General features: G+C 36.8%; 1 protein-coding gene across 2 annotated transcripts in view; it reads right to left on the reverse strand.

The window, feature by feature from the left end:
* Positions 1-12,173, reverse strand: part of LOC110284858 (desmocollin-3) — a 44,626-nt gene that overhangs the window by 18,954 nt on the left and 13,499 nt on the right. For both annotated transcript variants that reach the window (XM_021150799.1, XM_021150800.1), the window contains exons 2-9: positions 11,260-11,344; positions 9,267-9,466; positions 8,019-8,138; positions 6,692-6,847; positions 5,352-5,496; positions 3,318-3,484; positions 897-1,031; positions 328-513 (exon numbers count right to left, since the gene is read on the reverse strand). In XM_021150799.1, the coding sequence (XP_021006458.1) occupies positions 328-513; positions 897-1,031; positions 3,318-3,484; positions 5,352-5,496; positions 6,692-6,847; positions 8,019-8,138; positions 9,267-9,466; positions 11,260-11,344 (1,194 nt within the window). The remainder of the gene's footprint in view (positions 1-327; positions 514-896; positions 1,032-3,317; positions 3,485-5,351; positions 5,497-6,691; positions 6,848-8,018; positions 8,139-9,266; positions 9,467-11,259; positions 11,345-12,173) is intronic.

Below are 12,173 nucleotides of genomic sequence, written 5' to 3' on the forward strand. Positions count from 1 at the left end.
AAAAAAAAAAAAAAAAAAAAAAAAAACATGTATCTCTTATAAAGATAGACCCAAGCTCAGGAACGTAAGTTGCAAAACAGTGACTTGTGCAAAATTATACTAAGAATTTAAATAGAGCTCAATAAGTTTGGGAGGGATGTCACTGGAGATACGTAAATCACCATGGTTTACCAGTATTCTGGCAGACACTAGGAGACAAGAAAGATGGCAGTCATGTGGGCACAGACACTTTAACCTCTTCTCCTTCTCACTGGCTACTGTAGAATTCTGATGAAGCCGTTGAGCTGATAAAAACCACTGACATACGGTTCTCACTCGTCCATTTACCTTCACAACACACAGAAGACCTTCATTTGTCATGGGGTCTGTTGTGATTTTGAACCATCCATTTTCATTTCCTTTTAAGATGGTGAAATTTGCCTTCCAGTTGGCACTGTTAATCATGTCCTTATCATCTACAGGTATGCGCAAGATTTCAACATTATATGTATTTTCCTCCACAGCAGTTTCATACTGGAAGAAAAGAAAGTCACTTAGAATTTTAGAAAACATCACAAAGTAAAATGTTTCTTAATTTCCAAAAGAACCTGTTTTCATAAGGTTTATATAGATTACCTAAAAGCATAATCACAGAAAGTCTTGTTTCATGAAAATTTAAAATAAAGAATATTTTCTACAAATGTAGACTAATGTTATTATACTTCAACAAGAGGTAGATCACATAAATACTAAAATTAAGAAGCAGAGGATATGTATAGATGTGTATGTTATATATCTGAACTGCAGTTTTATTCATAAATGAGCACATGCCTCAAAGTATGTCGAAACCTTTTTAAGCCCAAATTAATAAACAGAAATAGCTGAAACAAAGGTAGATTTGGGTTTTCTAAACTTACAGTATTTTGTCTGAATGTGGGTGCATTGTCATTGGAATCTTGCACGGTTATGATACAAGTTGATGTACTGATTAGTCCAAAAAATTGGCCATTCATGTCCTGAACTTTCATTATCAGTTTGTACTTGTCCACGACCTGAAAGTAAAACAATTAATTTGCTCAGACACTTGTGTAGACTCATAAAGGAATCCTGTTTCTCACATTCTTTTGCTTGTTTTTATTTTATTTATATATTTAAATATATTCTTAAAATTTTCTAAGGGGAAGGTAATTTGGAAAAGACATACTGAGAATTTATACATGTCCTAACATGAAATAGGAAAGTCAGAGAAGACTATGAAATAATGACATTTGACTTTTACAATACTCTTCAGCAAACATAAGTGTTGTTTAGAACAGTGGTTTTCAACCTTCTTAATGCTGTGACTTTCTAATACAGCTCATCATGTTGTTGTTTATTCCCCAAAATTAAATTATTTTCATTGCTACTCCATAACTGTAATTTTGCTAGTTATGAGTCCTTATGTAAATATTTTTGGAGATAGAGTTTCGTCAAAGGGGTTACAACTGAGGTTGATAACCACTGGTCTAGAGTAAGCCAGGCATCATGGTTAACAGGTAGTGAACCCCTACACTAGACAGGAAGTTCAAACCTAAGCAGCATAAACAAAAGCAAAGGGAAATGGAGATGAAATGTACCTGGCAATGAGAGTAGGGCAGAACTTGATAACCAATTATCCAGTTAAGAAAGTAAGATGTGGTTGAATATGATATGCAGGGACAAATTATATAGGCAAGTAGACAAGGCTGCCACCAGCCATCATTGGAAGTCTAGAATGACACAGCTCTTTAAGGGCAGCAATGTTACAGAGGAGAGCAAAAAGGGCTGCGAACTTGAGTTTTGTTCTACACACATAAGATTGTATTTGCTTAATGAAGATCTAATAAACAAGAACCAGCAATACCTAGATATGTGACCCATCCTCCGTGTTAGGAGGTACCAACTGGGAGGCACCCTTCCACAGGTAGGCGGTTAGAGTCATGCAGAAGATGTTATGATGAGCAGAGCTGAGACATAATGAGTAATGGCCTTCTCCAGCACATGGGAAAGAAAACAGCTAAGCAGAGACTATTTTAAAAGGAAACTGAAGAAGCAAGATGAGAACCATCAATCTATTATCAGCCTGATGAGATTTAAAGTCACCATGGAAACAATCATTCAGGTCTGTAAGGGAGCTTACTGTAACGGAGATGGAAAACTCAACCTAAATGTGGTTAGCACAGCTCTACAGGCCAGGTTCTGGACTTTATAACAAGGAGAAGAGCTGAGCAAGCAGAATTTCTCCCTCTCTTCCCCCAAGAGCACAACTGTGACCACCTGCCTCAAGGGCCTGCTACCATGTTTTCTCTGTCCTGATGAACTACACCTTTGAATAGGGGCCAACATAAACCCTTCATTTCTTACACTGATTTTATCAGGTATTTTGTCACAAGAAAAGGAAAGCAACTAATTCTGTTGTTACTGCCCATGTTTTATCAATGCTAAAAAAAAAAAAAAAAACTAAATAATGGTAACTATAACATTCCTACTAATTTGTATTCCTTTCTGTAGATTCCCACATTCCTCTTTCCTTTGGAGTTGTACTCCACTGACGTTTTTTATAGCATTTGTCCTTGTCATAGCCATCATTCTAAGTACATTATTCTACCTATAATGGGGGCATTGGAAGTGTCCCAATAAAGTTACTTTGTACATGTCGCTCATTTTCTTCAGTTAATACTTGATTCTGAGTTAAATAGTGTGACCAAACAAAAAAAATTAATAACAAAATACAGAAGACTTCTTAAAATAATTTGACTTGGGCCAATCAATCAATCAATTTCTCTAACTATAACAGATTGGATATGTATTAAACCTTGCTAATCAATCAAGTAAATAAGTTTAAACACTGAATAATATTCACATAAAGGAACTGAATACAATCATCACACACATGACCATATACTATTACTAATTAATTTAATTGTATCCCAGCGAATACTTTCCTTTGTAAAAAACTGCACATGGCTAGACTAACTGAATTGGTATAAGAACAACAACAACAAAAAAAGTTAAACCTTATGTCCTGCATGATGACTGAGCCTTTTCTACTCTGGAACCAACTAGCCTTACACACTAAAGGATATAAAAGAATACACAGCCATTTTCCTAAGAAATAAATTGTACCCTACCTTACAAGCACCAATTAAACTGTATTCTAATTAAATAGGGTTTCTTTCATATAGAAATAGAAATGTATAAAAAAACAGCAAACATCTCAGGAATTCTTATTCAAATAAAATAAGAGAACAGCAAGTTATAGCAAGTGGGAAAAGGGGTTAAGTCCACAATGGAGTGACTTTCTTCAGTATGGGCATTACCTCTCTGTCCATGTAGTGAGAGACGGTGGTGATGACACCGGTGTCAGGGTGCACAGAAAAGAGCCCAGGTGATGGTGGGGTCTGCTCCAAGATGCTGTACTTGAGGCGTGTGTGCATAGTGTCAGGCTCATCTTTATCCGTGGCACAAACTGTTCCCACTATAGTACCTATGTGTTTAAAAAGCAAATTTGAACTTCCGGAACAGCACAATGTATCTGGTACATATACTTGCCAAATTAACACAACTTTTGTCAAGACTCAGGAAGAAAACTTCCAAACATTCTGGCATTGAGAGTCACAGATTAAAATGTTTGATAGTAAATTATGAAAAACTAAATGTCAATCAACTGTAATTTCAGAACAGGGTGTGGCTCTGCTTATATTCCCAACACTAAAAAGGTTGAGGCAGTAGGATTAGTAATTTGAGATCAAGTTGGGGTGTATATATATATGATCTATTAAAGTTAATATATTTATATCCTCACATATGGCAATAATAAACCAACTGAAGGCATAAACCATGTCTCTTAAATTAATTCAATTTTATTAGACTTTCAATTAATATATAAATTAAGACTCAGTATACTTATGTAAATGATCAAATTGATTTTTAAAGTTTAGTTGATTTGTTTATTGGGGGACATGTTAAAACACATATGTAGAAGCTAGAGGATGATTTTTCGGGAATCAGTTTTGTTCGTCTACCACATGGATCCTGGGAGTCAACTCAGGTTATCAGGCTTAGTGGCAGGCTCCTTTATCTGCTGAGTTTTATCATATGCCCTCAGGGTGATCTTTTTTTGGTTCCCTCTCTCTTTTCATCTCCCACTCATTTGAAGACACTTCTTTTTGTCTTTTTCTTTTGAACTTTCTTGCTATGTCTACTCTGATGTCATCTATTTTGATTTATTTTCCTTTAAGAGTCTCACATTAATAGATCTGAACCTAATGGTGAGTTATGATTCATAACCCAGGTCAATGAAAATCTAGGTATTTTCTCTTGGTTCTAAGGGAGAACTGAAATCAGTTACCCCTCTTAGAAACCAGAAAAATGTGATAGGGCTGTAGATTCACGAAGCTAGTATTGATAAGTGAGAGAACCCAAAACAACTGCCACTACCCCTTTCAGAGACTTAGCAAAGAAAAGCAGTATATGGAAATGCATGTATAGTACAGTGGGGATATGAGCAATGACCAGAAATCTTAGCAGAAAAGCATACCAGCCATCTTTTATGCCAGATCCCCATCTCACCTTTATGGTGAGATGTGTGTGTGTGTGTGTGTGTGTGTGTGTGTGTGTGTGTGTGTGTGTGTTCATTCTTAATGATGTAATACTCAGAAACAAGCTAATACACAGAAATAAAATAATTTGCTTTCCACATTGAAGGGGAGTGCTTATGATGGAGACTGTGTGACCTGTGTTGCTCAAATTATTCTAGTATTTATTCTAAATTGTATGTAGTGAAGTAGTTCAAGAACACAGAAATTTAAAAATAACTTAAAAGTTACATCATGTATCAGTCTCTGTAATGTAATACTTCTCCACAGCCCCACTGAAATATCTAAACTACATTTGTTTTTACTGTTCATTATATCCTGTGAGTCTTCTCTGGAGAAACAGGATAGGGTAAAACCACACAATGAGAAGATAAAGTAAAATGCATATTACAGTGTACAAATCCTGACTAATAGCTACATCCCATGATGGATAATTGTGTCATACTGAACATGTCAGAAATTCCTGTAGTTCCTTGTAAGAGGTTTGTTGATTACAGTTGATGGGACTTAGTTAGTGTCTTCTGATAATTAAATTCTAGATCTGTGTTACCCCATGATCATAAACATAAATAGGAAAATAAAATCCCCAATTTGGGAGATAGGTTTCTGAAAAAAGGAGTCTTAGAACTTGAAGCTGACCGTGGAAATTGTACTCTAGTCTACACACACACACACACCTGCAAACAAAAACTAACAATAAAAATCTTATTGTCTCAAAATTATACATAAACATGTTTCACATAGAAACAACCTTACCAAATCTACTGCCTTCTGGAACTTCAAAAGCATAAACTTCTTCTGTAAAAAGAGGGTAATTGTCGTTTTCATCCTCTATTTTGATGGGCAGTGGGAGAGGTAAATCTGCTGAATAGCCATCTGCAGTGGATGCATAGGCAATCAACTGTGGGAAAGAGACAAGCAACATCAGCAGCCAAGTCAACATCACAGCACAGAGGACAAGAGATGCCCTGAAGCCTTCCCTGCAAATCTTTTCAGTAGTAAGCTATCTCATCACTGTTCCACACTGAGATCCTTACAGCAACTGGTATTCAGTATTGGGAGAAAATAGCTCTACTTGAGATAAAGAACATGTCAAAATGTAGAGAAATTAGAAATAAAGTTCCATATGCAATACTGGGGGACGGGGCATTGATTGTTCTTGGGACTCAGATTACTGTCTTTAGTATCTCTGACATCAGTAAGTTTCATTCTGAGAATGGTCATTCCATGACCATGTTTTTAAAAAAATCCTGCAACATAATACATAAAGCAAAACCTCCCAGTCTTGTTTTTGAACTCTTATTGAATGCTTCATAGACTGTGCATTTAAATAGTTATTGCAAAACACATTTACTAATACCTTCACTGCTCATTAACCAAAGAAAATGTAACAGTAACACCAGACAGGATGTATTACTGCTCAGTGTGTAATTACACCAGGCTGAACAAATTTTAAACAAAGGCAAAGAGTGCCACATGAAGACAGCAGTCAGGCTGGTTCTTCAGCATCTCTTTCATCCTCTAGAAACAGACTTTTTTCCAGTGGGGAGTCTTCTTGCCAAGCCCCAGGGTTGGCTCACGACAGCAAACACATGCTCTTCTATAATGGAAACCCTCTAAGACTGCCCCCACCCCACTGTACATTCCTATCAGAAAGCTGACCTGTTAACCTTTATGTGGAGTTGCCTTCCTATGTTTATTCCTTTATCTGGTTATCAGACATGGTCAGAGAATAACATATGCAGAAAAAAAAGACAAAAAAGCAAGCCAGAGGAGTGGAAGATGATTACCTATGTGCCTGTCCTGAAGAACTGATAATGTGTGGTGAGCACAGAAAGGGTCTGGCAAGTTAACCCAAACTCCTAAAACTGTACTGAGTTTTATGTTCAGATACAATGAAATCTCTTTGCCTCATTTCAGGATTGCCTAACTAAAGCTGGCATAAAGGTTTGTCAAGCATTCCAACACACAGTGAGTGCTATTCTCCTTAGACTTTAAGATGACCTCTAAGAACAGAATGCAGGAAGAAAAGAGCAGGCAAGGACTCAGAAGACAGTTCACAAATATAGAGCCATATTTATCAATAAAACACCTACATCAAAAACATCATATTCCTCACGATCCACAGGCCGAGTACAATATAGATTCCCAGTGTCTCTCTCGATGAAAAACCAATTCAGTGGTTCTTGATCAGCTCCACGCCCACTTATTGAATAGAAGATTGTGTAGTTCTGCTCTGCATCAGACTGAACCTGAAAGAAAATACACAGAGGTATATACACTTACTGTTTTATATGTATGTATCACATATGTATGTGCGTGTATGTGTGTATGTATGTATGTATGTATGTATGTATGTATGTATGTATGTATTTTACATGTTTCATCTTACCAACACTTCAGTAGAAAAGAGCAATATAAGTTAGAGTTGGTAAGAGTAAGGCCTTAGAACACATATAGAAGCCAGGGGATAACATAGAGGAGTCAATTCTCTCACAATGTGGATCCCAGGAATATGACCCAAGCATCAGCCTTAATGGCAAGCACCTTTACCACTAATCCATCTTTCAGACCCTATCCTGCCATCTTCTTTACAAGTGAGCAGAAATATGCTAGGAAGAAGGAGATAGATCTATCTCACTTGCAGCTAGGTATGGCTACATGAAGTCCAGATGATGGGATGTATACAAAAATAATATGAACAACAAAATAATGCAATAATAAAATATATTAATCTAAGTAATAGTATGAATAATTATGTTGTAATGAATTATATAAACAAAATTATCTATATCCATGAAGATTTAAGTTGTGCTCTAGAAGTGGAAACAATATTCACACTTTGAACCTAAAGGTAAGCCTTTTTGACTACACAAAGGTGTTCAAGATAAGCCAGTAGTACAAACATATGTAGAACTCAGGGAGGAAGATGATGTGATTCAGACCAGCCTGGGCTACATATTGAGACTTCATATCTCCTGAGCTTTTGGTTCTGTCTTCACATACTAGACTTGCTTCTCTGGAGTGTGCTTTCACAGGACAGGACTGAGCATCTCCCTTGTTAAAGCTGGTACTTTCTGGAATTTCAGTGAAAAGTAGCTATACTAAGAACCAGAACTCGGGTTTTTTTTTTTTTTTTTCTATCTCCAGCGCATACAGCAGTGTCTACCACACCATGTAGTAGATGATATAGCTATCCAGTAACCATCTCCTAAATGAATGAATACATGATGGAAGCATGCAAAGCCTGTGTGTTGTCTTACACCATTAGCTCTTCAGTCATGTTCTTCTTATTTTATTCACTTGTATTTTATGAATAACTTTAGTCATGTCTTATTTGCTTAACACTTAAATATTTGCTAAAGTTGAATAAAGCAGACTCTCCACTTAGGAGGACCACAATCAAAAGGAAAGAAAACCTACCTGTTGAAGAAATAATGGGAAGGGACCCAAGGAATTTTCTTGCATTGAACATGGAATGGGTGCCCATCTTCTCTTGGATCTTCTGAGGACAGTTTCCTTAGTGTGTCTTTTTTTCAGTACCTGAATTTAAAGAAATGTTCTGAATTATCAGAAACATCACAGTCACGTGAACCACAGAAGAAAATGCACAGCCTTCACTGTTCCATACATGCTCTGTCCTATATAGCAGCCACTGCCTACCACCAGGCGTGTGATCTTTTGTGTTAACTAAAAGTAATTTAAATGGAAACATCTATCCTTTTATTGCACTAGTTATATGCTAAACATCAGTAGCCATTAACATTGCATCAGTGTACCAGACACTAGAGATTACAAAACATTCTAGAACATTTCTATCACTGCAAAAGGTTCCACCAAATGTTGTAGAAACAATTATTTCATTTCATGTTGCAGCAAAGGGAGACACTTAATTTCATGGTCATTATTAATAACTATTTTATTAAATATTCCATAAAGTGCCAAGCAGTCTTTTAATTAGCTTTACCACTAGTTCATTTGCATAGATTATGTGTAGGCCAATTGGAATCGTCCACCATTTTGTGAAATTATTCACAATGCTGTTTCACATGAGTATGTGTTTGCACTAATATGAAATTCTAAAGGCTGTGATGAATAGATACCATACAGGAACACAACTGCAATTAGTTAGAAATCAGACCAGACAAAAGCTTCGCCAAAGGTAGATATCATTTTCATTTAACACCAGAGAAAGCAAAGCTAGCATTTGACTAGTGTTAAGAAAGATTGAGGGCGAGAGAGATGGCTCAGCTGTAAAAAGCTAGGCTCACTACCAAAAATATAAGAGAAAGACTGAAAAACAAAAGACCAAATGAAGTTAAAAAATGGAGGGATAAGGGAAGAAAAATAATAGGAAGAAAACAGGACAAGAGAGAAGAGAGGCAGAAGGGAGGGGATGAGACAGGAGGGGGAGAGGGCAGGAGAGAGATGTTATTTCTCCATTGCTCCAATTTGATATAGATATTGGTTGTTTCTCTGTATGGCCCTGGCTGTCCTGGAACTCTGTAGACCAGGCTGGACTCGAACTCAGAAATCCACCTGCTTCTGCCTCCCGAGTGCTGGGATTAAAGGTGTGAGCCACCACGCCCGGCCCACTTTGCTATTTTTAAGAAAAGAATTTTGCTAGAAAGACCGCTCCATGCTTGAGAATGTGCAATGAGCTTTGCATACCTTCTTCTTGTGCTCCAGGATTACAGTGATCTCTTTCTGTGTCTGCATCTTTGAATCGGAAAGCTGAATGGTAAAAGATCTTTTCTCATCAGACAATACAACAGCTCTGGTCGGATAAACTGACCCATCATCTAGAACTCTGAAATCAGGATCACTTGGCATGATGCCATCTGCCGAGCTGAGACACTCTTTCAAACTAACTGCCAGCAAAAATTTTCCAGTTGCAAGGTGGAGATACATACATAAAGAAAACATATATGTTAAAATAATATACATTATCAAAATAACCAAGCACTTTGCACTTTTGGAATGCCTTAATAGTTCTCTTTCATTCTTAAAAATAGTAATTTTATTTTAATTAAAATTTTTTTGACTGTATATTATAGTGAAAAAGTTGTTTTAAAAATTAGCATGCTTCTAGTAAGCTTATGAAAATGATCTTCCACTAAAGAGGTGGACATATGACTCTCACGACAAAGGTGAGACACACACCCTCACATGCACCTGAATAAACACAGTGAAATTTCCCTCAACAATACACCGAGAGTGTCTCAAGGTGCACCTGCCGTTAGTCAGAAGAAACACAAAGATGCACAGAGAACAAAGGAGCATATGAGCTGACAGTCAAGTAAGAAAAAACTGGTCTCTGAATTCTTCCCATAGCACTTCTTGAACATTCCATCCCTACATACATAACTTTCCATGACCCTCTCCAGGAATACCATGTAGCATCTTTCCTATCTGAAAAATTTGCCTCCTAATAAAAGGTAATGATATTTAAGTATCAAAAATCAACTCTTACCCATCCCATTGTCCATTTGCTTTTATAGAAACCAAACTGATGATGCTCAAACAATGACCTCACCTAAGGGCTACTTTGCTTCCTGTGTACCTTTGCTTTAGCCCAAATCTGTTATGGGTAGGCTTAACAAGATGATTCATGTTTCACCAAAAGACAGTGAAGGTTTTAATGACTCTAACAATATATTTCTCTCCTCTGTATATTTTTAGCTGAATGATTCCTTCTGGCTTATTCTTCCAGAGGAACATCGTATCTCTCCTTATCTTTTTCTCTTCTTATTTCCCACCGTAGAAAAAGTGAGATTAATTGGATGAAATCAGCTGAGACAGTCTTGTCAGAAATTGCACATGTTATTGAAAGGGCAATTATATATATATGGGATGAATATATCTTTTAAAAAATATCATGGTGGTTTCCTCTAATTTCTCTACACCAACACACACACACATATACACACAAACACATCTGGGCAAAGCTACCCAGCTGCTTGGAGAAAGAAAAGTTCAGTCAGGTCCTCAGGTCTCCATTTTAAAATGGCTGACTATTTACAGTTCTTAGGAGCAAGCATTGTTTTGCTTCTTAATAATGCTGTAATACTTCTCCAGGGCAGTCAAGGTGGCTTAGTGACTAAAGATGTTTGCATCCAAGTCTGAAACCATGAGGTTGATTCCTGGTGCTCACTGAGTGGAAGGAAATAACAAAATCCCACAAGTTGTGTTGTCTTCTGATCTATGCACACACACACACACACACACACACATACACGCACTCACACAGACACTCACACTCACTCACATACGTATGCATGCACACACACCAAAGCACAAGTGTGCAAACATAGAAGCACAAACTAAATAAAATCTAGATTTAAAATAAAAGAATATTAATGTGTTTCTCTTCAATACACGTCTATACTTCTGCAATACTCAAACCCCAGAGTATTATTAGAAGTATTATATTTTAAATTGTTAAGATTAATGACTTCAAAGGCATGGATTGAAAACTCACAGTAGAATTGACCACCTGATTCAACAGCTACAAGGCAAAAATGCATATTTGAAATAACACTGAATTGTCTCTATTTCTAACTCAATATAGACCAGCTCCAGAGTACATAGGAAACACCCCCATATTCTTGGCAGACTAAGAATATTCTAAGTCTGTTTCAAAGAAAATTCAGAAAGTTCTCACCTCTGCCGATGATCTTATCTGCCTCTAGTGTTGAAGGTACATGGAATGTCACCTCTTTACAGGCTTCACCAACAAAACTGAAGACCTAGAAAAGTTTAAATATCACATTAGTTCATCTTAGAATAAGAAAGAAACCACATGACCATTTCAGTAAATGAAGAACAAGCATTTGACAAGCTCGACCTGCAATTTATGAGAATAGCCTCACATTTTAGTGACAGACTAGCATGTGTGCTTAGCAAAGAGTGTCTGTGCTCAACTGACAACTAACGTCATGCTTAAATGAGAAAGACTGAATATTCTTCTCTATTATTGGAAATACAATCAAACTGCCCCTGCCACTTTTGTGTGACATTATATTAGAGCTTCTTACCTCAGCACTTACACAAGAAAATTAATTGATGTAGATATACAAATTGGTTAGAAAATAAGAAACAAAACTGTATTCAACTGTATTCATAGATACTATATTCATGTATATATATATATATATATATATATATATATATATATAAACAAGGAATATGCAATTTTTGTGCTAGCAACAAAACAAATAAATGACTTTAGAAGGAATGTAGGAAATAAAATATACATGCAAAAGTGGGTTGATTGGGCCACCAACAAAGTTCAGTGGGTCCCTGAGCCACCAACATACATGCCACCAAGGCTGATGACCTAAGTTCAGTACCCACAACTCACCTGATGGGAGGAGTGACACCCACCAACATTTCCTTTGACCTTCACAAACATACCATGGCACACACACACACACACACACACACACACACACACACACACACACCAACTAAACCAACACTGTAAATAGGTTGCTTTCCTATAAACTAGCAAGAGGAAAGAGGAGAGAGAGAGAGGGAGAGAGAGAGAGAGAGAGAGAGGGAGAGAGAGAGAGAGAG

Source organism: Mus caroli, chromosome 18, assembly GCF_900094665.2.
Source record: "Mus caroli chromosome 18, CAROLI_EIJ_v1.1, whole genome shotgun sequence".
In the NCBI taxonomy this organism is placed as follows: Eukaryota; Metazoa; Chordata; class Mammalia; order Rodentia; family Muridae; genus Mus; species Mus caroli.